The 24,645-nt window shown below is 33.7% G+C and overlaps 1 protein-coding gene and 1 pseudogene across 16 annotated transcripts in view; both read left to right on the top strand.

Annotated features, from left to right (window-relative positions):
• Positions 1 to 24,382, top strand: part of PCDH15 (protocadherin related 15) — a 537,899-nt gene extending 513,517 nt beyond the window's left edge. For 4 of the 16 annotated variants that reach the window (XM_023764281.1, XM_023764285.1, XM_023764278.1 and 1 more), the window contains 4 exons: positions 2,808 to 2,816; positions 3,649 to 3,807; positions 5,782 to 5,787; positions 7,554 to 8,994. In XM_023764281.1, coding sequence (XP_023620049.1) covers positions 2,808 to 2,816; positions 3,649 to 3,807; positions 5,782 to 5,787; positions 7,554 to 8,994 — 1,615 coding nt within the window. Of the gene's footprint in view, positions 1 to 2,807; positions 2,817 to 3,648; positions 3,808 to 5,781; positions 5,788 to 7,553; positions 8,995 to 12,711; positions 12,731 to 14,277; positions 14,317 to 19,426; positions 19,498 to 20,317; positions 20,418 to 21,449; positions 22,298 to 23,830 lie in introns of those variants that run through there. The other 12 variants (XM_023764290.1, XM_023764289.1, XM_023764282.1 and 9 more) reach the window with 9 other exon arrangements.
• Positions 17,273 to 17,403, top strand: LOC111828297 (annotated as a pseudogene).
• Positions 24,383 to 24,645: the final 263 nt, after the last annotated feature.

Here is a 24,645-nt window from a genome sequence, read left to right as displayed (position 1 = left end):
TTTCAACTTTTTCATGGATGAGTAGTATTCCATTGCAAATATGTGCCACATCTTCTTGATTCAATCATTTATCAAAGGTTTCCATGTCTAGGCCACTGTGACTAACACTGCAGTGAATATAGGGGTGCATATATCTTCATGAATAAATGTTTTCAAATTTTTCAGATACAAACCAGAAGAGGGTTTGCTGGGTCATATGGTACCTCTATTCTTAATTTTTTTAGGAACCTCTATGGTGGTTGTACCAGTTTACATTCCCACCAGGGTTCCTTTTTCTCTACACCCTCTCCTACACTTATTATTATTGTCTTATTGAATAGCCATTCTAAGAGGTGTGAGATGGTATCTCATTGTAGTTTTGATTTGCATTTCCCTAATAGTGAAGTTGATCATCTTTTTTATGTATCTGTTGGCTATTTGTATATATTTTTGGAAGAAGTGTCTGTTCAAGTCCTCTGCCCATTTTTTAATTAGATTTAATGTTTGTTTGCTGTTGAGTTGTATGAGTTCTTTTATATATTCTGGATATCAGCTCCTTTTTGGAGTTGTTGCTTGAAAATATCATCTCCCATTCAATTGGTTGCCTTTTTGTTTTCTTGGAAGTTTCTTTTGCTTTGCAGAAGCTTTTTAGTTTGATATAATCCCATTCATTTACTTTTGCTTTTACTTCCCTTGCCTTTGGGATCAAATTCATAAAGTCTTTCTAAGATCAAGATTTATAAGTTTAGTACCTCATGTTCCCTTCTAATAACTTATTCAGGTCTTGTGTAAAGGTCTTTGATACATTTTGGATTAACTTTTGTACATGGGGACAAACTGTAGTGTAGTTTCATTTTTTTGCATGTGGCTTTCCAATTTTCCCAGCACCATTTACAGAAGAGGCTTTCTTTTTTCCATTGTATTTTTGGCTTGTCAAAAATTACTTGCCCATATACATAGGTGCTTTATTTCTGGCTTATTATGGTAAAGTACTTGTTTTGTTCATTGATTTTGCTTCTAAGTTCATTAAACTGCCCATCTGTGGGGGGTTGTTTTGTTTGCTTTTTGCATCTTTAGTTTTTTCAGAACGCAATATTAAGTTATCTGTCATTTGAAGCACATATTTCCATGTCTTTAAATTTATTTTCTGGAGATTTTTCATTTTCCTTTTTTTAAATATATTTTATTGATTTTTTACAGAGAGGAAGGGAGAGGGATAGAGAGTTAGAAACATCGATGAGAAAGAGAAACATCGATCAGCTGCCTCCTACACAGCCCCTACTGGGGATGTGCCTACAACCAAGGTACATGCCCTTGACCAGAATCGAACCCAGGACCCTTCAGTCCACAGCCAACGCTCTATCCACTGAGCCAAACCCTTCAGGGCAGATTTTTCATTTTCTTAATGAGTTGCCTCGTTACTTTGGTTATACATGGTATTTGATGGGTTCCTTCCCTATCTAGACACCTATGTATGAGTTGCATTAGTAGACTGATAAGAAGTCTTTCTATTGTTTTTCAGTAGATGATGTTGAACCACATGTTTTTGCACTTCTCTGCCTGTTCAGATCTCTTTCAAATGGTGGAAAATGACATGTGTTCCCTGGGAAGATGGGCGCTCTCCTGAGATACAGTCACCCAGGTCTTAGGGAACCAGCCTCACAGGGGAATGCAATGGGCTATGAGGGTCCAAATCTGTAAAATCCCAGTGCTGTCCCTTGCAGCCATTATGTGTGGGAATGGACGGGGTGAGATGGGGGAACCCAGCACCTCCTTTGTTGCTTTTCCTTCCTAGCGGTGACAATGAATGGATATCTGTGTCATTCCCACCCCCCTAACCCCCCCCCTCCCAACCCCGTACCTTCACCAGATCCTGGAATTAGCTGTAGGTTGTGCCCTTCCCTCAGGGAAAAGGCATTGCTGTGGTACCAGTTCTCGTGTTTGGCAGATAATGTGCTCTGCAACCGGACACAGAGGGTGAAGGGAGCAAAGCTCTGGGAGGTTCATGGGAGGTGGCCAGGCTCCATAGCTTTTTCTGTCTGGAATGCCACTTTCAGACAACTGTGGCCACACCTTTGTGCTTCCTCTCTGCCTGGGTCACTGGGCTCAGCTGTAGCTAGTACTGCCCACCCCTGCAGGAATGCTCACTAAATCTCTTTGCTCTTCCCAGCTGAAGGGGAGGGCCAACAACAACCTGATTCCTCCCCCCTCCAGGCGGAGCCCGCAGTGAGCTCCACGCTGCAGGGCTGCATCCATGGCTCCTTGAGCCCCTCTCCCTTGCTGCCTCTCCAGTTGACTCCCACTTGCCCACCTTTGTGTTTCAATATGCAGTCTCTCAAGTGTTTGTGTGCTGAGCAGGGAATTCTTTGTTGAAACTTAAAGGGGAGAGACGAAGGGGATCTCTCACACCATTATTCCTCTGACTTCACTCCTCAATTGTCCCTATTCCTTTAGCAGTCTTCAAGCACAGTACTAGTAAACCAAGGAGCTGATTATAAAGATCAGATCATTTTTAATATTTCCCTATCAAAGTTGAAATTCTCAAACCCATATTTTAATACAATTTCTCTTATTCAATTTAGTTCATTTCTTTGTTTTGTGTAATAAATATTTTAACAGTTTATATGACTATGACAGTAATATTAAAGTGCTCACCATTTTCACTTTCTGAACTGAAAGTTTCTGTACTATGTCATTAAATCTGTGTCAGAGTCTGGCCCGTAAATTATTCATAATTTAGAATAAATCAAATATTAGAATATTATGAATGCAATATTTTTAATGTAACTTTCTCTCTTTTTCTTCTTACTCATTGCTTTCCCAAACAGGTTTAAAGTGTAAGTATGATGACTAATATATTGTTCATAATTTTATGTAATATGAAAAGAGAAACCCCAGAGAATACTTTTAAAGTAGTCAACCTACCCCAAACCATATTATATTTGTCTGCTTTGTATTTGTAGTAGGTATATGATTTTTAGTTCAAATTTCCTTGTGGTTTGTATACATAGAATTGAGCTGATTTCACACAATTAGATGTATCTGGAAGAAAGGTGAAAAAGAAAGTTTGCTCTGATAGCTTCTACCCTTGATATCTTGGTTTTGAGGAAGAAATTAGGAGTCAGTGTGCAGGAAGGTAAAAAAGAACAACTTTGCTCTAATGCAAGAATGACAGGCTTTTCTAGGTAGCTAAGGAATATGAACCAACTAAATCTCCCTCCTACACAGCCTCTGTAAATGAATGTCAAAAATATTTCAAATAATTTTAAATAAAATTATTCTTACTTAAATAGATGAAAGATAAAACAAAATTATATATCTTCTATCTGCATTATGAAAGAGATCCATTAAACAACTACCAGTTGTCAATCACATTCTTATATTTTGCTCTCTCCCTTTAATATTATCATTTAACTTTACAGATATTCCAAATGAATTCTACCTGTTATCGAGGGGTAAATATTTTCAAGAACTCTGAGGGAGTATTTGTGAATGTCCTGTAATATTTGTAATTATATCAGTTTATAAGTTCAAATACTTGTACAAAAATTTTGTTTTGTTTTACTGGGTAGTTTCTCTGATAACTGTACATTATTATTAAAAGGTAGCCTATTGCTAAGCATATGATTTCTAAAATAGTTTTACAAAAACATGCTTACTTTACTAAAGACGCCAAGCCGAGTGCACCAAGACAGCACGACTCCAAGCTGCTGCTGCTGCGATGCCCCCGCCCAAGCCAGCAGCTCCTGCCCCTGCCCCAGTGGCCGCACCTCCGGCACCACCACCTCCGGGTGCACATCTCTACGAAGAAGTTGGGGACAGCACAATGTAAGTAGAACTTTCAGGGCCTTTTAGAAGTAAATGCGTTCTGACTGATGCTGTGTGGTGAGTATTTAGTTTCAATTTGATGTGAAAAATGCAATTTGCAGTCTACTTTCTTAGATTTTTTAAAACAAAAATAACCAAAGAATATTTTTAAAAACTGAGACAGAGAAAATAAGTATTCAATATGAGCAGGCATTTGCAGATGAAAAGCTTAAACATTATATTTAGTCTCAGATTCTGAAAGAAGTGTTTGTCATAGGAAATGAGAATACAGCACTATCATAATATAGTGTTTCCTGATTTGGTATCAAAAGCCAACTCCTGCTTGGTGACATAAAACAATTCTATTGTCTAAAGTCATAGACTTTTCTAACATACTATTTTACAATGTGATAGAATAGCTGAAATCTGAATTAAAGTAAGTAATTAAATATTAAATACCCAAATCACTTTTAGAAGATTTTATCATATTCTTCTCAAAAGAGACTGTGATAGGTTAATATTTCCTCTACACTATTTGAAAACGCTAAGCAATATTAAATCATTATCTTTGAAAGAGACTTTTACATTCTTTTTAAAAGACTACACAGGTCTTCCTATAAGGTTGCACACTCAAAACCTGATCCCATTGGAGATTTTTAATTTGACTATATTTTTAAAATTCAAGGGTAACTATTTCTGGACACAAAGTGCAAAATAACCAAGGATATTATAAAATGTTGAGTATGATATAATTAAATCCAGAAAACCTTTTATTAACTGGAATTGGTTCAAGTTGAGGTTCTTGAGGTACTGTTACATTTTTAGCATTTACTAGTAGGAACAAAGCAAGCTTCAAATATTGTAAAATTTACCTTTTAATGGGAAAACCACTTTTAAACATTTACATCAATATTATTTGCCATATTAATATAATTACACAAGGTTATATTAAGAATAGTTTTTAAAATGGTAACTGTATTAATGTATGTATTTAATGCTAAAATTAAATTTAAAACATTTTAATGCTTGTCATTCTATTTCTAAAATAATAATAGAGGACTTATGCCTTAAATATAATTTTTTAATCATTTTTTTCATAAGTTGAAAATAATGGTCTCATTGGTGAATGTAGGAATTGAGCCAATATGATTTGATTAACCATCTTTCTCTGGCAAAAATGTTTAGAAACTAAAAAAAGATTTAGGTATAAATTTAAGTGTGTTTTATATGAAATTAGTAAGTGATATATATCCATTTTTATTTAATGAAAGCAGGTATACAATAACATCATCTGAAATCAATATAGTTTAATGGTAATAATTTTCAAATAGCAACATGTAAGGGCTGTTTTTATTTGAAAAATTATTGACATAGAGGATTTTACTATTCTTATATTTATTGAAGTATTTTAAGTTCTACAATTTAATTATCTTTAACCAATTTTTAAATTATCTATTCTAAACTTTGTACAGGGATTCTAATCATGTTACTAGAAAATGAATTATAGACAAATGTTTTTAAAACTATCAAAGGTCATTTCCTAGAAAAACTTCATGAAGTAATAACTTCATGTAGATTCAATAATTACTCTGTAATAGTCATTAAGAGTACGGTGTTTATATACTTACTTTCTTCCAAAAAATACTGTGTCTTATATTTTTTAGGTAGAACATAGATGCAATTCTTAGAATCTCATTTAAATTTTCTGTTTTAGGAGTGAAATCACTCATGTTTAATAGAAGTGAATTTTATATAATTTTATGTGATAAGACAACCAAGTAAATGCCATACGATTTTAATCTAAAACATGACATATTATTCTAATGAATAAATACAAAGAAAATAGAAAAACATGCATTTTCTTTTTTTGGATATACTTATTAAGTGCTTAAGTCTAGTTCCTGTTAGTATTTTCATAATCATTTCCAATGAACTATAGTTAAAACTTCTTTTTTTCTGTCACATGTTTTCTCTTTCTTACCTGTGGATACATAGGCATAAGTAAGTAAATAATATTATTCTAATTCAAAGGCATTAAAAAAGGATGCGATCAAGTACTGTTTTACTCTATTAACAGTAATCTTCATCTTTTACTGTGGAGCCATTTTCTTTAAATAGAAGTCATATCTTCCACACCTCATTCACTTTTGATATCTTGAAATCGCATGAGTTATCAAAGTAGTGTTTCCACTGATAGTACCTGTGTCTACTAAGAGGAGTTTCAAAGTTCTCCTTGCTTTTAATTTGTTATATATGTATTTTATCTTTCAATCAAGTGATATCATTATAAAGATACAGTGGGGCCTTGACTTATGAGCTTAATTCATTCTGAAATGGAGCTCGTTAAGGAGCTAGTTAACTCAAATTACTCTGTCAACTCAAAGCAAAAAATCGGCCGAGAGACTGCTCGTATCTCGGAAAAACTCGTTAGTGGGGACACTCGTAAGTCAAGGCCCCACTGTAATTGTTTCCAAGAAAAATTAAATCAAGAACAGATCTACACAAAAACATCTGCTATATAATGTCAAACCCATTTTTTAAAAAGGACTTTTTAAAATTAAGTGTTTCCTGTCTGTTTAATTTGTTTAATCTATGTTGTCTGCACTTTCTAAATTATTCAGGTGGTCCTGGTACCCTAAGTCCACCTGTGAGAATCCTTCCTTGCAGTTTGTATCTTTATAAAGTGTCACAATAACAACTCTGGCTTTATATATCATTGTATTGATTCACCCATCATCTTAATTTTCAGTGTGGCTATTTTATTTTATTCAAAATATTTCCCTTTTAACTTCTATGTGGGGAAATAGTAAGCAATCACAAAAATAAATCTGTCACTCTGAACTTTTGAGCAAAGGGTCCCAATGTTTTCATCTGAGTGCCCTTTGACTTACTCAATTTCATTTATGATGAACAGCCACTATGACTCAGTTCCATATATGAGAAAATCTCCCAGTGATATCAAAACCATATTTTATTAACATAATTTTTTTTCAGTAAAACGAGTCTTGACTAAAATTTGACCCAGGTCATGTTCAAAAGAAATATCAACAGTCCCTCTCTTATCTCTAAAATATATGTTTTTAAACTGATTAAGCAAAACTTAAGTAGAAGAAAATAATCCCTGTCAAGATTCTGATGTAAATTCAATTTCTCAATTGTGATTTTGAAATCTGCTGCAAGAGAAATTCTCTCATTTGTGCTTGGGGATTTTAATTCTCTTAATCGGGAGAATAGGAAAAACATTTCTGTATTCTCTTGCAGGGATTTTTCTCAGTAAAGGAAGTACTCTTAGCTCCAGGACAGAATTACTGAGATGAGAGATAATGGACAGTTATGAATCAGATACAGCCAAGGATCCTTTCCCCAAAAGAGTTGGCTCTCAGCATCCTCAACCAAGGCAAAGGATATGCAACCATCAACCAAAATGCTAGTCTGCAATTTTGGGGAATTATGATTTATACATGAGAGAACTGTTATGTGTGGTCATGGATACTTGGCTGTATCAAAATAACTGGGAAAAAATCAGTCTACAGATTGATACATTTGGGGAAAAAAATGAATATTTCTTATGCTACTCACAGCTCTCAAGCTTTTCTGTCCTGTCTTTTTGAGAACAGGGACATGAAAGCAATGTTTTGCTTCAATAGATTAGTGTTATCTGGCATTTTAGATTTTGAAGTAGTAATGAGAACCATAAAAACATCTTTCTCATGAAAGCTATGGCTCAACCTGTTTCCTTACATTTCATTATCTTCTTTTCTTTCAAGTCTTTACCTTCTCTACCATTTCCAACAAAGCAGGGGAAATAAGTCAGTCTCAGAAGACCAGAAACATCAGCACGTGGCGATGCCCTTTCCTTCCAACACTGTTGAGGCTCACGAGCAGGCTTATGTAGCAGGATCACTAAAGAACAGCCAGCCCACGTCTGCAAGAAAACTCACATTGCTATCTGATGAGGATGCCTTAAATACCCACAGTACCCTTTATAAGGAAAACGTAGATCAGAGATCAACAAATTCCGACTTTTCACTAAGAACAGATTCTATAGGCTCTATTTTACCAAGAACTCAAGCCAAGAATGAGTCTCTGAGGGGCCCACGAAAAAAGATTCAAAGGCTATGGAATCAGACGTTCCGTTTACCTAAGAGACCCAAGTGGGAACTTCCCAATAGACCGGAAACCATAGCTCTGGATCAGTGGCCAAGCAACAGGCAGAAAGCGGGAAATGAAAGCACTGAAACGTATCCACACACAAGAGGTAGCAGTCATCCCTTGCTTGTAGCTGAAGATACAAGTGTAACAGAAAAAGAGGCGAGGCGAGGTGGATCACTGAGCATGCAAGGAACAGAACAGTTGAAATCTCTACCTTCAGACTCTTCATTTTCTTCTCCTTGGTCTCATTCCACATTCTCTACTCTGCCAACTGTCTCCAGAACTGTGGAACTTAGATCAGAACCTGATGTCATCATGTCTCCTGCTGACTGTTCCTTGGAACTTTTAAATGCTCCGCTCTTTAGGAGAGAGACACCCAGCTGTATGTTGACTATTGAAACCAAGAGGAACATTTTCGAAAATCCTCCCCATCCACCAAACATCTCTCCTCCTCCCTTTCCTCCACCCCTTCCTCCCCTCCCTCCTTCTCTTATTCTTACTCCTTTTGCTCTTTCCTGCCCTTCTTCTCCTCCTTCTAGTCCTTCTCCTATTCCTCCACTTCTTCCACTTTCTGTCCCCCCTTCTCCTTTCTCTACTTCTTCTCCTCCTCTATCTCTTCTCCCTTCACATCCTTCTCTTCCTCCACCACCTCCCCCTTTTCCTTCTCCACTCCCTCCTTCAACTTCAGGCTTGTCCACTAAGTGTGTGTCTATACCAGCTGTTAAACGCACTGTCAATGTGACACCAGCCAAGGAAATACAGTCCTCTGGGGGACAGCTATCAACATCAACAACAGTGTGCAATGCAGATCCTCAAAGAGAACCAAAAGGAATCCTCAAACATGTTAAAAATTTAGCAGAACTTGAAAAGTCAGTAGCTAATATGTACAGTCATATAGAAAAAAACTATCCCCCAGCACACATTCCAAAACTTGAAATTAATTACCCTTCAGAGATGACAAAAATGGAAATAACATCTGGACAAAACCAGGAGAATTTGCACAATATTGTTGAGGAATTTGAAAAACAATCTCACACTCAATCTACTTCACTGTAATGTTGCTTTTCCTGTTTTAACTGAACAACTCTTTTGAACATAGTCTTCGAGTGGAGGCAAATTTGAACATTAAAGAAGATTCCATTCTTTTCCCTAAACGCAATGCAATACTGTTTTTTCCTCACTTTTAATTTAAAATATTATTAACCTCATCATTACTAACTCATAGATTTACCTTAATTTTCTTAACTACGAAGTAGCATTATTTGTCTACATTTATTTAAAAAGTAAGTAATTTCAATCTATTTTTTTAATGGGACTATATGGGCATGAAAGTTAGATATCCAATTTAAAACAATGACTTGTTTATCATGTTAATGCAGTAACTTTTACTTTTCACCATAGTTTTATATGAGTGTTCCAAGAAAAAAGCAGATTGTTACAAAGAAGCTAAAAAATATCATAGGTTCTGTAATTTTCTTGAAACTTTTGCATTTGGTAAGAAGAAATACTACCAAATTAAATGTTATTTATCTTAAAACATAGGAGATGACAGACATTACGGTATTCCAAAATAAAACCCAGGTGCTATAAGATGTAGTCATCTATTTTCTTATGAGAACATCCTTTACTCTGGCTTGCTTTTATCTTACTAGTATGCTTATACATTTGATAAACCTTTTACTTTTTTTCAATTGCTGTCTTAGCTATTTATTTCTCATTGTGCTTTCTTTTTCCTTCTTTATAATGAAAATAAATCTTGAGTTCTTGACTTTTGTAAGACATTTCATTGTTTCCACAGATGTTTAAAGTGCTCTTTAGTTTCACTTGTCCACATTATTACATCATCTATTTAATCATAATTTTATTATGAGGCTCCTTCAAAGAAAATATTTATCTCCTATTTAATAAAGAAATTTGAATCAGATTCATCAAAAGAAGGTTAAATAAATGTCTACAAATGCGTATTTAGAATAATTTTTGTATTTCACTGGTTTAAATTATATTTTTATTAATTTATCAATAATATAAAATCTGCTTATCTATTAAAATTTTAGAAGAGGGCATTATGGCGTTATTCCTAACTACTATTGAGTCTATAGTATATAAAAAGTTTAAATAGAAATCAAGAGGAAATATATCTGGTGGACTATTATCAGTTTTATATAGACCTTAACTCTGTTTTAGGCGAAGAAGACAAAAATTTGTACTCTAGACAAAAATTTCTCTAGTTGTAGTGGTTGTTTATGTTACAGGTCAATTTGTTAAACTCTTAAAGGCATCAGCTAAGCTAAGAACTACCTTCCTATCTTCTTAACGGAAGCTACACTTAACCATCAAGTAATCACTTTGTTTTTCCTATTGAATACATGGATTAATTTTGTTTACTGGAAATCCCCACTTTGAATACAAGTATAATCATTTGTTTTACTCTGTAATTTTTATATTTTAGGAAGTATAAGTTTGCACAGATGAAAACACAATTCCAAAATTTAAGCAAAAGTCTTGCTTGATAATTAACATTATCAAGTAAGTATATTTAGGTTCAGGGACCAACAATGCATCATTTCAAAGGTTTTGTTCAGTGCTTATATTATGTGATATTTCTTCAAGAATTTAGTCTGACCTCCCTAATGAATAATACCAGATCAAAAAGAATTTGTAAGTTTAATTATTTTTATTAGTTCCTCTGCTTCAGATTCCTTTCATCCTAATCAAGAGTAATTTCTTTCTTGGGGTTCTTGCATATGATTTTTTTCTCTCTTTCACTGAAAAACTTCAGTTGGAGTTTTTGTTGGCAGCTGGTCTTATGCATGAGAACTTGTACTTTTTGGCGGAGTCTGACAAGGTATTATTCTCAATTGTGTATGCCTTTAATGTGAGTGTGTGTGTTTTTAAGCTATTTTATATCAACTTCTAATTAAATCTCTAAATAATTACCAAAGAAATATTCTAAGAAATCGAAATAACAATTTTACCTATAGCCTTACCAAAATGTTACATTGTTCTTTTCTATAACATTATAATATTTATATAATCTTAAAATGTATTAGGATTTTATACTTTTCAAATGAAACACCCATACCTGTGTTTTATATTTAGTCCTGTTTTTGACATTATATTTAGATATTCTCTTCTTCATCTTAAAAGCCAATTAGAAAATCTTCTACATGACACCTATTATCCTAATATTCTTTGAACATGACAGAATATTTTTTTCTCTCCTCAATCCTTAAGCCTCCACAAACTGACAACCAGACTCTAAAAAAAGCACCTTTTTCCCTGCTGATTTATTATGCTTCAATTAGTGCATAAAGAATTATATTAGATACCTTATTAAAGTACACAGATTACTATATAGCTTCCTTAATTTAAAAAGATATAATACACAGAAATATATATCCATATTGTATGACTGGTTTTATAGAAATTGACAGGGTGTCATGTTAATTATACATACTGATTCTCTTGTGTACTCTTCTAAATTTTTTGCCTTTGAACTAAAACAATACAAATAACTAAATTAAATGCAACAAAAAATCAATGGAAGAGTAGTGTAAAATATCAATATCATTTATTGATATTTTATTTGGCATATTTATAGAAACTACTGCTAAAGAAAAGAGGCAGTTTAAATATCTTAGAAAATAAAATCCAGTTTTGGTTGGGCATTTTATATTATGCATTGATATTAAACATCTAAATATGAGCTTTCTATATCTCTGTAAGATACAAATTTAGTAAAAGTTGAAAATGTCTAAACTTCTAAATGTTCTAGGAGAATTATCATTACCATAACTACTGGCAGAACCACATAAGCACCCTGTAAATCTCACCACAGAACTATTACAAATAATAAATTGCTGATTGGATTAAGTAACTATTATTATATCGCCACCATTTCAATCAGCAATGCCTTAACCACTAAAGATGCTTGCAGATAAGTAGATTTATTTTGTGAAGGCCTTGTAATTAAAAAAGTTTTCGTTGGACGTTAGAAAGTTATGTACTTACCTCCTCATAACAAATCTTCATTGAAGCTAGTTGTTTAATTCCATATTGGCATGGTCAACAGCACCAGTTTAATGCTTTAGGTCAACTCTTTAATAAATATGTTTAAAATATTCATAATTAGTGACATTAAATATTGAAAGCATTCTATACCTTTTCCCTCTCATGTACAAATGTTTCACCAACTTATTGGTGAACATTAACTTTATAAATTTTAATGTAAAATTGAACATTTGGCTCTTACATCTCAAAACTTTTGGGCTTCATGTCTAATAATATAATTAACTCTCAAAAGTTAGTAATATTTTGCATTCTCTATTTTTAGAATAAACTGACAAACACTTGGGAGAATATATTCTAGCCATAGAGATATATTTTTTTTATTCTGAACCAATATAGATGTATATAACACATTATCCCCAAGTGAGTATTTTATATGTATCAAGATGATTATGTAAAATATTTTTTATTCCAATTGATCACAACAGAATCAAAGTGTGTTATTGTACACCACTGTGATAAAATTGATTGTGTATGTTTTGGTGTTCACATGGTTAGGCTGATAATTGTTTTTAATAATTCAGGTAGGAACCTTTTGATCCTCCTGTTTGATGCTGCCACAAAATATATTTCTTACTGAGATAATTTTTAATAAAAATTGCCTTCTCAGTTTTTCTCATATTTTTTAAACACCATTACCTATCATTTTATTTAACCTAAGAAGGCAAGATGTTTAATGTTGATTTCTTCGTTTCTGCCTTGCAGGAGAGGTTATTCATCGGAGGTAAGGGCATTATGGTGTTATATTATATCAAGGACTGATTTATATATTTTTTTCGAAAACAGGGTAATTTTTTAAACAAAACTTATAAATATGGTATACTATTTCCTTTCTTTTATATGTTTTACTTCTTTGGGGATTTTAAGTCTATTATTCAATGGTGAACAAAAATCAATTGCTTACCTTTTCAGGGACACATTAGTTTTTCCTGCATTCCTATTACTCAATATTGTGAGATTTCCCCAGAATTATTTGTCTATAAATCTAATTTGGAAACTGTAGCATGACTTGACTTTTATTCTTTCTACCAGTCCCAGGCTCCATTCTATCACAGCAGAGCTTGAGATCTCAGAGATTTTTTTTTTTAAGACTGTAAGAAAACTCTGGCTTTCCTATTGTGCTAATTTGATTCTCAGTCTACCACGAAGAGCTGGGCATTCTGGTCAGAAATATTTAGGCTGGCCTCACTATAAGTGGTACTCTCAATGAAGTCACTGAGAACCCAGTATATACAGTTTCTCTTTTAAGAGAATAAAATAAGCATATGACTTGATGGGCTAATGTTTTAGGATATGTAAGTTCTAAATTGTTTGAAAATTAAGATGAATGACTTTAAGAATAGCTGGTTTGGGGGGATAATTATAATAAATAACAAGTTGAATCAGAAAACCTCTAACTTAAACTTCCCACCCTTTATAGTGAATACCTTCAGTAGACTAACTCTATCATGGAGTCTATCTGTTTAATCCAATAGTCATTCTATTGGCCATTTCGAACAGTTGGTTCATTGGTGGAAGTGGAAGTATCTCAGAACTTCTCTGCCCATTTCCCCACTGCTTATTTAAGATTTGTGTTGTATAACTATTTCCCCCAACATTTGAATTGCTAATGCTGCTCCCATCTGATTAAAGTATAAATTATCCTGAAACAGACCAATAGTGACTGTGTTTTCTTTAAATTAATAAGGGGGAAATGGGCAGATACAAGTGATTCCTGTTAAATCTGAGGAAGGACAAAATCCCTAATCACAAAAGCATTTCTGAAGACACGCTTAATGCTTGAGTGCAGGAAATCCACATTTTGGTAAAAAGAAAAATGGAAAGCATATCTTAAATATGATGATGAATATATCATTACTGTATCATTATTTTGTGATCTCTGCCCTTCTTCCTAATGAACCTGATTGTATTTAATGTGGGGAGAAAAATAGATGGGCAATTTAAAATGAGTTTCAATTTGTTAGGAAGAATTGTTTGACATTTAAAGTTCTTTTAGAACCCCAAATGACACCATACTGTGAAGCTCAAGCCAAGAAAATATTTATTAAGTTTAACTTTGATGTTAATTAAAATAATTTATTAAGTTGTCTTCCAATGTAAGTAGTCAAAATATTATTTAATGCTGTTGGTAGCTATCACATGAATAATGAATTATAACCCCAAGGTAACCAGTTTTAAACTATCACCTTTTTTTCTCTTTTCAGTTATAATCTACCTTTTCTATCTGAATTCTTTTCTAAACTTTTTTTCTATTTTAATTTCCTTTGGCAGCAACAACAACTGCTGAGGCCTTCTCTTCTTAAACCAGAGGTATCAATTTTCTTTCTCCTTTCAACCTCACTGTCCTCATGATACTTTGTGACATTAATGTCCACCATATAGGTAGGCAGAGTGGGTAGCTGCCAATGTTGCATAATTTCACAAGAAAGAGAAAAGATGGTTTTAAATTAAAATAAATAAATAAACAAGTGAGCAAATCACCTCCTTACTGCTTGCTGGTAGCTAAAATTAAATAAACAAACAAACAATTTTAGCTGGTGGCTAAAATTCTTTTTTTTTTTTTTTTGCTTTATTCTTTGGGAATTAGACAAAAATTTTAGTCCTAATAAAAGCAAGGTATCATTGAATGAAATAATTCACAAACCTGATCAGTCACTTGTCATAGAATTGTTCTTTAGATCAGATTTAGATTAGGCAACGTTTGAAGAAAGAATGCAGACATCTGTACTGAAATAAGAAAAGGTAAAAAAATTGGTTATAATTCACAATTTTTAATCATTTAAATGTGATTCAAAATACTGCCATTGGGTATCTATTTCAAAATGCCTATGTCATTTGCTTCTGCAATGAGAAAAAGATATGCATAGTCGGAGAATAAATATATATTATCTACATTTATTCAGTGCTTACACTGCTAAATTTTTTTAAGAAAAAAAGCAATATTATATAAACACATCTTTGGCAAATTTAGTATTTTATAAGCTCTACTTCAAAAAATTATTCAATTTCCTTAATAAAAGAATCTTCATTTTGCTAAAGAGATTTCATGGTTAAAATTTACTTTCCACAATTCGGAAGTTGTGTGTCAGGAATATTCAACTTACATAAATTCTTAGCAAAAATTTCCATGGAGACATCTTCATATGATAGCTCAGTGTTAAAATCCAAATACCAATTACTGGATGCAAGACTTTAATCAAGATATGCAACGCTCCTGAGCATCAATTTCATCTTCTATAAAATGTAGTCAGTAAAATTTAACATATTAACTCCCAGCCCAGCAACTTGAACATAGTAGGAAGAAAATCAGTAAATGGTAGTTTTTTGTGGGTTTTTTTGTTTGTTTGTTTAGTCAAGAAGTTAATTTCCTATGTCTTCTCTATATAAAATTTTCTTCTCTTAGCAAAAATAAATTTTAAAAATAACATTTAGTGTTTTATCTGCCCATAAAATCACTTTTTAATATGCTACTGAGCATGATATCCTAAATTTGGGATTCACCTGCTAAGGGTAATAAGGGCTGCAAGGAGCATTTCAGTCTCTCTTCCAGCTGACTCGGGAATCTGAATGGTCACCAGGTCTATTTTTTTTTTTCTGAAGAGGTGATGCTCTGCCCTTCAGTAATGTGTGGCCTAGGACTCCAAGAGGGACCCTTCAGGTTATTCTCTTCTACTGGCTCCTATTCCTCCTTTCCAACTCAGATTACAGAAGACTAATAGGATCAAGGGCTAAGTTTCCTGGTTCCTTCCCAGTTGCTTCTATTTATTTTCTTAAAGGCACCTGATGCCAGATATATGTTGTACCTAGCAAGAGTTGAGCTTTATTCTTCCTTTAGGAAAAAGAAGTACATGTCTAAAAAATTTATTTTATTCTAACTTTAAAATCTGAGATATACTCAGTTGCATTGTTTACATAAATACTTATTTTTAATTATTGCTAAGTTATTAAAATCAACTTAAAAATCATTAATTGTAAGAACACCTAACTTGAGATCTCCTCTCTTACATTTTTAAGTGTATAATAATATTGTCAGCTATAAGCAAAATGAACTTCTTAATTGAAACGTTATACCACTTTTGTCCCCCTCCACACCCCCTGGCAATGATCATTCTGTCTGCTTCTGAGTTTGACTCTTTTACATACCTCATAAAAGTGAAATCATTCAGCTTGTGTCTTTCTATGACTGGCTTTTTTCATTTAACATTATGTTCCCAAGGTTCATCCATGGTGTTGCATATGGTAGGAATTTTGTCTTTTTAAGGCTGAATGACATTCCATTGTATATACCACATTTTCTTTATCCATTCTTCCATTGCTGGACATTTAGGTTTCGACGTTAAAATCATTTGGTGGTCTTTTCTCAGTCTCTGTATTAGATCAAACATGTATTGGACAATTAGTTTAACAGTATTATTTCTGAGATCTATTCACTTTACTGAAACCAGTAATATTACGTTGGGTATTAAATGCCTCCAAAGTCTATGCCTACCAATATGATATATATATTTTACCTTTTTCCAGTTTCTTATTGGTCTTTCTCTACCTCATTTCTGACTCTCCCACCATGTACACGTTTTGTTGGAATAAAACTGCAGCCTAAAAGGGTACAAATCAGACGGTATAATAGATGAGTATTCACAGAGCGCACACATCCTAGCATCTCTCCAGAAAACCTGTCAACTTCAACACTCAGATTATTTCCCCTTTCCCTGACTACTCACCTGGTCTCTTGGCTTTTCCAAAATAAATATTTTAATGCTATACATATATATTTCATTTCAGCTTTATTGAATTATAATTGACAAAATTATAAAATATTTAATGTGTAAATTGTGATTTAATACATGTATACATTGTGAAAAGAGACCCCTCTCTAGTTAATTAACACAACTATCACCTCACTTATTTCCCTTTTATTATGTGTGAGAACATATAAATTCTGTCCTCTAAGCTAATTTCAATTATAGAATACAATGTTATCAAATCTAGTCACCATGTTTTACATTAGAACCTCAGACTACATTAGAACCTCAGACCCCATTCATCTGATAGTTTTTAACCTTTTTACCAACCTCTCCCTATTTCCCACACCCCAGCCACGGACAACCACTTTTCTACTCTGTTTCTATGAGTGTGACTTTTTATTTAAATATATTTTAGATTCCACATATAAGGTGATACCATACCATGCAGTATGTGTCTCTGTCTGGCTTGTCCATCCATGTTGTCATAAATTATAGGATTTCCTTTTTTCTAAATGTAGGCATTCATTGTGCAGTGGCAGCATCGTAAGCCGTGAGGGTTATCTGAGTTGTGATTAATGCTAATTGAAAACTTTCCAACTGGCTCCTAATATACATATTAGCTTTCTGGTTTTTTTTTAATTTCCCAGAGTAGAATAGTATAGAATAATAGATTTCATTTGTACTGGCTTCTTTTGCTCATCATTCTGTGTGGGAGATTCACCTCTGTTGTGTGTTGTTTTAGTGTGTTTACCTCGTGAACTTGTTCATTGGTTCGTCATTGACTGTTGTGAATACTGTATTTTGGTGTACAATTGTACAACATTGTGTTGGGTATATAAATTGAACTACATTGAATTTCTGTGAAACAGAATATGCATTTATTTGACTTTAGTAGTATTGTCAAACATTTCCCCAAGGGTTTTACTAATTGATAATCTCTAGAAGGATATGAAAGTTCCAGTACTCCATATCCCTGCCAAAACATGGTATTGGTGATTTTTTTCTTTTTGTTCTTAGCTATTCTGGTGGGTAAACTGCAGCAGTTTTAACAGCAAAAACGGGTCCTATTACAGTTGTTTCACAAAACATTTGTAAACTGCAGTCATCAAATCGTATATTAGTAAAGCTGAGGGACTGCACACTAAAATAAACATCTAGGGAAGTAATATAAAGTGAATGGAATTTATTAGATGTAAAAACAGAAGAGCAGATGGGGGATACTATTGTGACTCTGGGTACAGAAGTAACACTGTATGGTTGAGAACACAGCAGTAACTAGTAGAGACCATGATTGCTATAAGGAATAGTGCCACTAAATAAATTCATGACTTGTGAAAATATGAGACCAGTGTTGCCGTTTTATTTTTCAACAGAAATCTAACTCCAGATTTTTTATAGCAATTTCTGATTAGAATTATGACAACAAATTCAAATTTTTTAAAAAAATTGTTTGTTGGCCCTGGCCAGTGCTGCTTAATGGTTAGAGCATCAGCCTCCACCAAAAAAAAAAAAAAAAAAAGTTTCTGGTTTGATTCCTGGTCAGGGGCATGTATCTGGGTTGCAGGCTTGATCTCTGGCCCCACTTAGGGCTAATTCAAAAGGCAACCAGCAGATGTGTCTCTCTCACAGTGATCTCTCTTTCTCTCTCCCCTCCCCCCATACACATACACACACTTCCACTCTCTCTATAAAGCAATGGAAAAAATATCCTCAAGTGAAGATTTAAAAAAAGATTGTTTGCCAAACAGAGCACAACTGACGATTATTCAGGCTGTGAATTTCATTTTTTTTCTAATGATATATTTGTGGTCTCAGAGAACTTTTATCTCCTTGAACCAACAGAATTAATTCTATAAAAAATAGATGACTTTAAAAATAAAGTACCAACCTATTTTTCTGTGGATACCTTTACTTTTTCCTCCTTCCCTTTTCTCACTTCATGGCAAAGTTAATTTAACTTGTTCAACCTACTTAAACGTTAAAATAGAATTTAAAAGGGAAATGTAATAAAATTGAATTTAGTTATTTAAAACTAGCTTCATATGTGTATCTTAGGAAAAAACATCTTTCTATAAGAGTAGAAATGGACAAAAAAAATGATTGTCTAGAATTTAGAAATAGAAACCTTGAAAGGGCTTTTATTGGTTTAATTACATTTAATTAAATCTAGTATATTTTAAAATATAAACATCCTTGGGAAATATCACATGTTAATGTAATTATCAGATCTTTTAAGAATAGCTTTTGAAAAGTAGAAGTCTTCAGGGTACTAGAAGACAGCAGGAAACTAGAACAATGAAACAATGATAAAGATAACGCTATAATTTTTCTCAAGGCTAAAGCTGTTAATAATATGTTAAAATAGAGTAAAATATTAACTGCCTTTGATAGTTTTAAAACAACTGATAGGCTCATCTGTAACCTTTAACAGATTTACCTTTATAAAAAATTCCATATTTACCCCCTCAGTTCTAAAAACTTAACCTTATTTTGTGTAAAACAATCATAGCCAAAAAAACCACAGATTTGGATATGTTTGACTAACATTTGTAATTAAAGTTATTTTGACAGGAGTATTTTGAGAGTCATTGAATTCTAGGTCTGGAAATCTGACTTTGAGCTGAAATGTAATAAGAATTTGTTTTCAAAATACAATTTCTCTTTTTGAAAAATAGGAGTTATCCATGGAGTCTGGAATTGATCCTGGCCAGGAATATGGACAAGATTATTACAGTTATGAGCATGGGTACATTTTCAGATTTTTTAAATGCAGTATCTTAATATTTTATGAATAATAAGGATTAGTGATTATTGCTACCATTCATGTTATGTGTCATTTTATTTGTTGCATCTTTGAAAATAAGTAACATATCTAGTTTTAGTTTCAGTAAGGTTTTAACCATTTTTCTATATTGAATTCTGTTTTGATGTTCTATGTTAATATTGACTACAGCTCTAAGAATGCAGTAAAAATTATTCAAAATTATGTAAATGGGGGAAAAATAGACATCATATTTGCTCAATTCCTGAATTCATCATTGTTTATATGATATGTTTAACATTTCATCTAACCAGTCACCCTCAAGATTGCCCAAGAGAAATTAAAAAACATACTTCAGAATTTAGTAATAAGCATTTCTACACATAAGTTGCTTTATAAAAATACAGTAGAGAAATGTAATGACCATTACAGATCATGTTTGAAGCAAGGCTTTACTGTAAAGATAGACTTTTTGTTCTGAATAAGCCATTGTACTTTTAGAAAGAACCTATTTTGTGTCCTAAATTTTTCAATTAGTTAAGGAACAATATGCCTAAAGACTTACCCAAATCATACTTTGAAATAACTTGACTCTTTTTATTGTTATTCCAGGATACCATTATGGCAAAAATCATTGGTCATCAGGTTGTAGTACCTACCTTTTGGTTTTGTAATTAGTTTACCAGGTGCCTAATAAGTTAGATATAAGTATCTGTTGATTGAATAATGAAGAAAAAGAACAGTCATGGTAAAACCTACCTAGATCTCATAAAAAAATGTTTAAAGTTGTAAGTTTCTATTACAGGTATGAAATGCCTCAATATGGAAGTCGCCGTCGCTTGTTACCACCGGCTGAACAAGAGGAATATGGTGAGGTGGTTGGTGAAGCTGAGGAGGAAGAAGAGGTAATTACTGTAATTTTCTTCTGTAAGGTTAATAATCCAAGAACAGTTTGTTAACCATACTTGCATAGCAGGCTACAAAATTTTCCAAAAATCAGAAATTCTGTTCACTTAATATATGTTTTCCATAGTAATTTAATAATGCTGACCATCGTCTTGTCTGTAGAAGGAAATTAATTTTATATAAGTTTTATTTATATCCTTCTATACAATGTTAGACACCAGGTATAAAGCTGCAATAAAATTATATTTTGTAAAATCTTAAATGTTTCCCCATAAAGATAATATTAAAATATATCAAAGATTTCACAAAACAATGTTTACTTTTGTTTCTACATTGTCCAGCATACCTAAAAACTTGCGAAAGGTACAGTCTCCAAATTTTTTTAGGTGTGCTGGACAATGTAGAAAGTATAGTCTCCATCTTTCAGTTATGAGAAAAGTAAAATATTGTCACCAATATTTAATGAAATGTTTATGTTTAAAGTAGCGTGAGTTGTGCATAGTTAATTCTTATATTTTGCCTGAAACATTTACTTAAACATTTATTTTAAAAAACATGCACACAACAAAGAAATACCATAGTGCTATCCTGTTCAAAATTAAGAGAAATACCATAGCTTTATCCTGTTCAAAGTTAATAGCAAAATTTCCTGGTTATTTAAAATATTAGTAAAGGAAATACATAAAAATATTAAAGTCTACAAATGAGAGAGGGAAGGCGTTATGATTATTTCTCTCTCCTTCAATATGAGATGCAAAATGAATTTTGTATAAGAAAAAAAATGAGAAAGCATTCAATTTGCTGCCATTAATACAAGCCAACATAAAACAATTCACTTTTGTTAGGTCACGTGCTGTGTACATACAGTGGGAAAAACAGTAGGTAGTGATGTGGTTGTTTACTTAAGAGCAGTTACATAACTTGCATGAGGTTGTCACCTGCAGATTCACTCCTGCTTAACTTATGTGGGACAAGGTCACATCATAACCATCCCCCAGCTGACACTTCACTTGCGTTTTTGTGATTTTCAGGAAGAGAAAGTTAAACCCACAGTTGAAATTAGAGAGCCTAGTGAGGAGGAAGTAGTTGTCACTATTGAAAAGCCACCAGCAGTTGAACCTACCCACACAACATGGAAGAGAGCCAGGATATTCCCAATGATTTTTAAGAAAGTTAAAGGGCTAGCAGAGAGAAGAGGCATCGTTGTCTTTGAGGGTGAAGAGTGGCAGAGACGCCTTGAGGAAGAAGACAAAGATTATTTGAAACTCACTCTGGACCAAGAAGAAGCAGCTACAGAGAGCACAGTGGAATCAGAGGAGGAAACCTCAAGCGACTATACTGAATACACGGAAACAGAATCCGAGTTCAGTTATTCTGAGACGACGGAAGAGGAGTCGGAGTCAGAGACACCTGAGGAGGAGGAGGAAAGCTCTACCCCTGAATCAGAAGGGTCGTCCACAGAGTCAGAGGGAGAAAAGGCGAGGAAAAGGATATTTATTGCCAGAAGAAGGCCTGTTGTTGAAGAAGTCGTGGAAGTCAAAGGTAAAAAACAGCAGCCGCCTGAAGAGCCAGAAGAACTGCAAGTAGAAGAAGAACCCCCAGCAGAAGCAGAGGAAAGCGAGCTGGCCGCCATAGAAGAACCAACTGACCTTGAACCTCAAGACGTGACTGAGGAGGGCAGCATGGAATCGGCTTCGGTGGAAGGAGGTGTGGAGAGTGAGGAGGAATCAGAATCGGCCAGTAGCACCAGTAGTAGCGAAAGTCAGTCTGGAGGCCCCTGGGGCTTTCAGGTGCCAGAGTATGACCACAGCAGGAGTGCGAGCCAAAGGAAGCCTCCGGGAGCAAACGCTGAGGGTTACAACACAGCCCTTTAGAAGAGCTCACAGTAGGTGGCAGTTTTGCAGTGATGAGTGCTCTTGTGTGCAGTGCCTTCTGTGTGCTCTCTGAAATGACACTTGAAGGGGAGGAACTTGGTCACGATTTTGATCTGACTTAAGCTTAGAAACATGCCAGAAAAGTGAATATATATGCTACCCACATAGATGTGTATAGTAGAGTATAGGTTTAAACAGGCTCATCTATCCTATATTAGTAATTTAGAAGACATGGCATACAATCAGTTAATCAATATTTTCTAGTGGGATTTCTGTTCATGCAATGTGGCATTATATATTACAAGGATGCCCTCTCTATCGGAATGTATTATATGAATATATATGGTGGGTTTTATATCATCTTTTAAAAATAACTCCCAAGGACAAGCTGCAACAAATGAAATCTCTAAAAGTCGACTTTTGCATGTTTGCATATATGTACATTTCAACTGGCAAAGGTATTATCATAAATATCATGAACAGGTTCAAATGGATTTGTAGTTGGCACTTTCAAATATTAGAAGTTAAAATACATTTTTTTTAAATTCAATTTCCTACAATTCTGTTGTGGATATGAATTAAAGTGAATTTAGAAAAATAAAATTGTAATAGCATTTATGCAATTTTTATAGGTAAGTAACCATAACAATTTTAAGATATATATCTGAAAATCAAAAAGCATAGCTTACTTAGGGCAATGGGCTGGGAATTCACATATCTTGAAACTGTAATACTGTTTTGAGAATAACCTAGTATTGTTTGACCTTTGCTCCATGCCATTTCTAATGTGGAATGATAAGAGAAAAGTAAATTTGTGAAAATGCCCATTGTGTTTTAGTTGCTTACAAAAGGAAAGTTTATAATAATTAGTTTTCAGGATGGGAAAATAGTTTCTTTTAAGTTAACATGAATTTCAATGTGATGACCCAGAAAACCAGGACACTTCAATGGAATAAAAGCACTAAATTATACAAAATAAATGAAACAACAATGAAGGGTTAATTAGAAATTAGAACAATGTGGGCTTAAAAATATCTTTACACTACTGGGCATGGAAATATTAGTCTGAACAGAATATACTAATGCTATGTGTTCCTTTCAATTTCGCTTTCCTGAATAGTATAGCAACTGTCAAACAATGGATCAGATCCTTAGCTAGATAAAAATATGCCTTTTTTCTTATAGAGCAGCAATTTTATCTAAAAGAATTCCTAAAATAAATGTCTACTTCCCAACTCAGCAACACTTTTTATTTTATTTTATAAAGAAAAGCATTTATTATTCATTTTAATTATACATACTTCTATTGAGCACCATTTTATGCTAAGCAACACTTTCTTCAGAAGTTATTAAACTGTAAGCTCAATGAAGAATTGGTGTAAAAGAAACTGGCGTAAATAAAGAGTTGCTTCCCTCTACTTCTTTTGACTTATACCTTTGATAGCTTTTTTGCAAAGGTTGGAACTGGACAGGCATTGTCATTTTTGCCCTTTTAATTCCTTTGACCCTATCTCACTTATTTTTTTCTATGTTGACAGTGGGCAAGAAAAAGAATGATCAAGTTATTTGTTGATCGAGATTATGAAACCAGCTCAACTGGAGAAGACAGTGCTCCCGAGTGTCAGAGAACCCGTCTTCACCATCCGAATATCCACAGTAACATCAATGGTAACATATACATTGCACAGAACGGTTCTGTGGTGAGAACCCGCCGTGCCTGCCTCATGGATAACTTCCAAGTTGCTTCCCCTGTGCGACTGGGGAGGCATTTTAAGAAACTGGACAAGTTGGCAGTGACCCATGAGGAGAACATCCCCCTGAACACGTTGTCCAAGGGGCCATTTTCTACGGAGAAAATGAACACAAGACCAACTCTGGTTACATTTGCCCCTTGCCCACTGGGGACTGACAGTACAGCGGTGAAGCCATTGGGGAACAGGCTGAAAAGCACAGTCGAACAGGAGTCAATGATTGACAGTAAGAGCATCAAGGAAGCTGTGGAATTCCATAGTGACCACACGCAGTCAGAGGAGGAGGAGCTTTGGATGGGCCCTTGGAACAACCTCCACATACCAATGACAAAACTGTGACCGATTTTTACAGAAAATTATTTTCATTTTTACTTCCGTTTTTAATAAACTGTGCTTTTTATTGTCACTGAGAAAATAATGTATGGGATTTGTATCAGGCACACAAGCTAAAACTTTGAACAATATGCTTTAAAATTAAAAAATTGACAGATTTGCACTGACATTTGTATCAATTAATTGTTCTTCCCAGAAAATCTTTTTGGGGCAGACTCTCAATTCACAAGATAATATATCATTTAAATATTTAGTTGTTTTAGTGGGGC

Source organism: Myotis lucifugus, unplaced genomic scaffold, assembly GCF_000147115.1.
Source record: "Myotis lucifugus unplaced genomic scaffold, Myoluc2.0 scaffold_326, whole genome shotgun sequence".
NCBI classification, from domain to species: Eukaryota; Metazoa; Chordata; class Mammalia; order Chiroptera; family Vespertilionidae; genus Myotis; species Myotis lucifugus.
The sequence above is the reverse complement of the archived record's forward strand: the minus strand, read 5'-3'. Positions and strand labels throughout refer to the sequence as shown.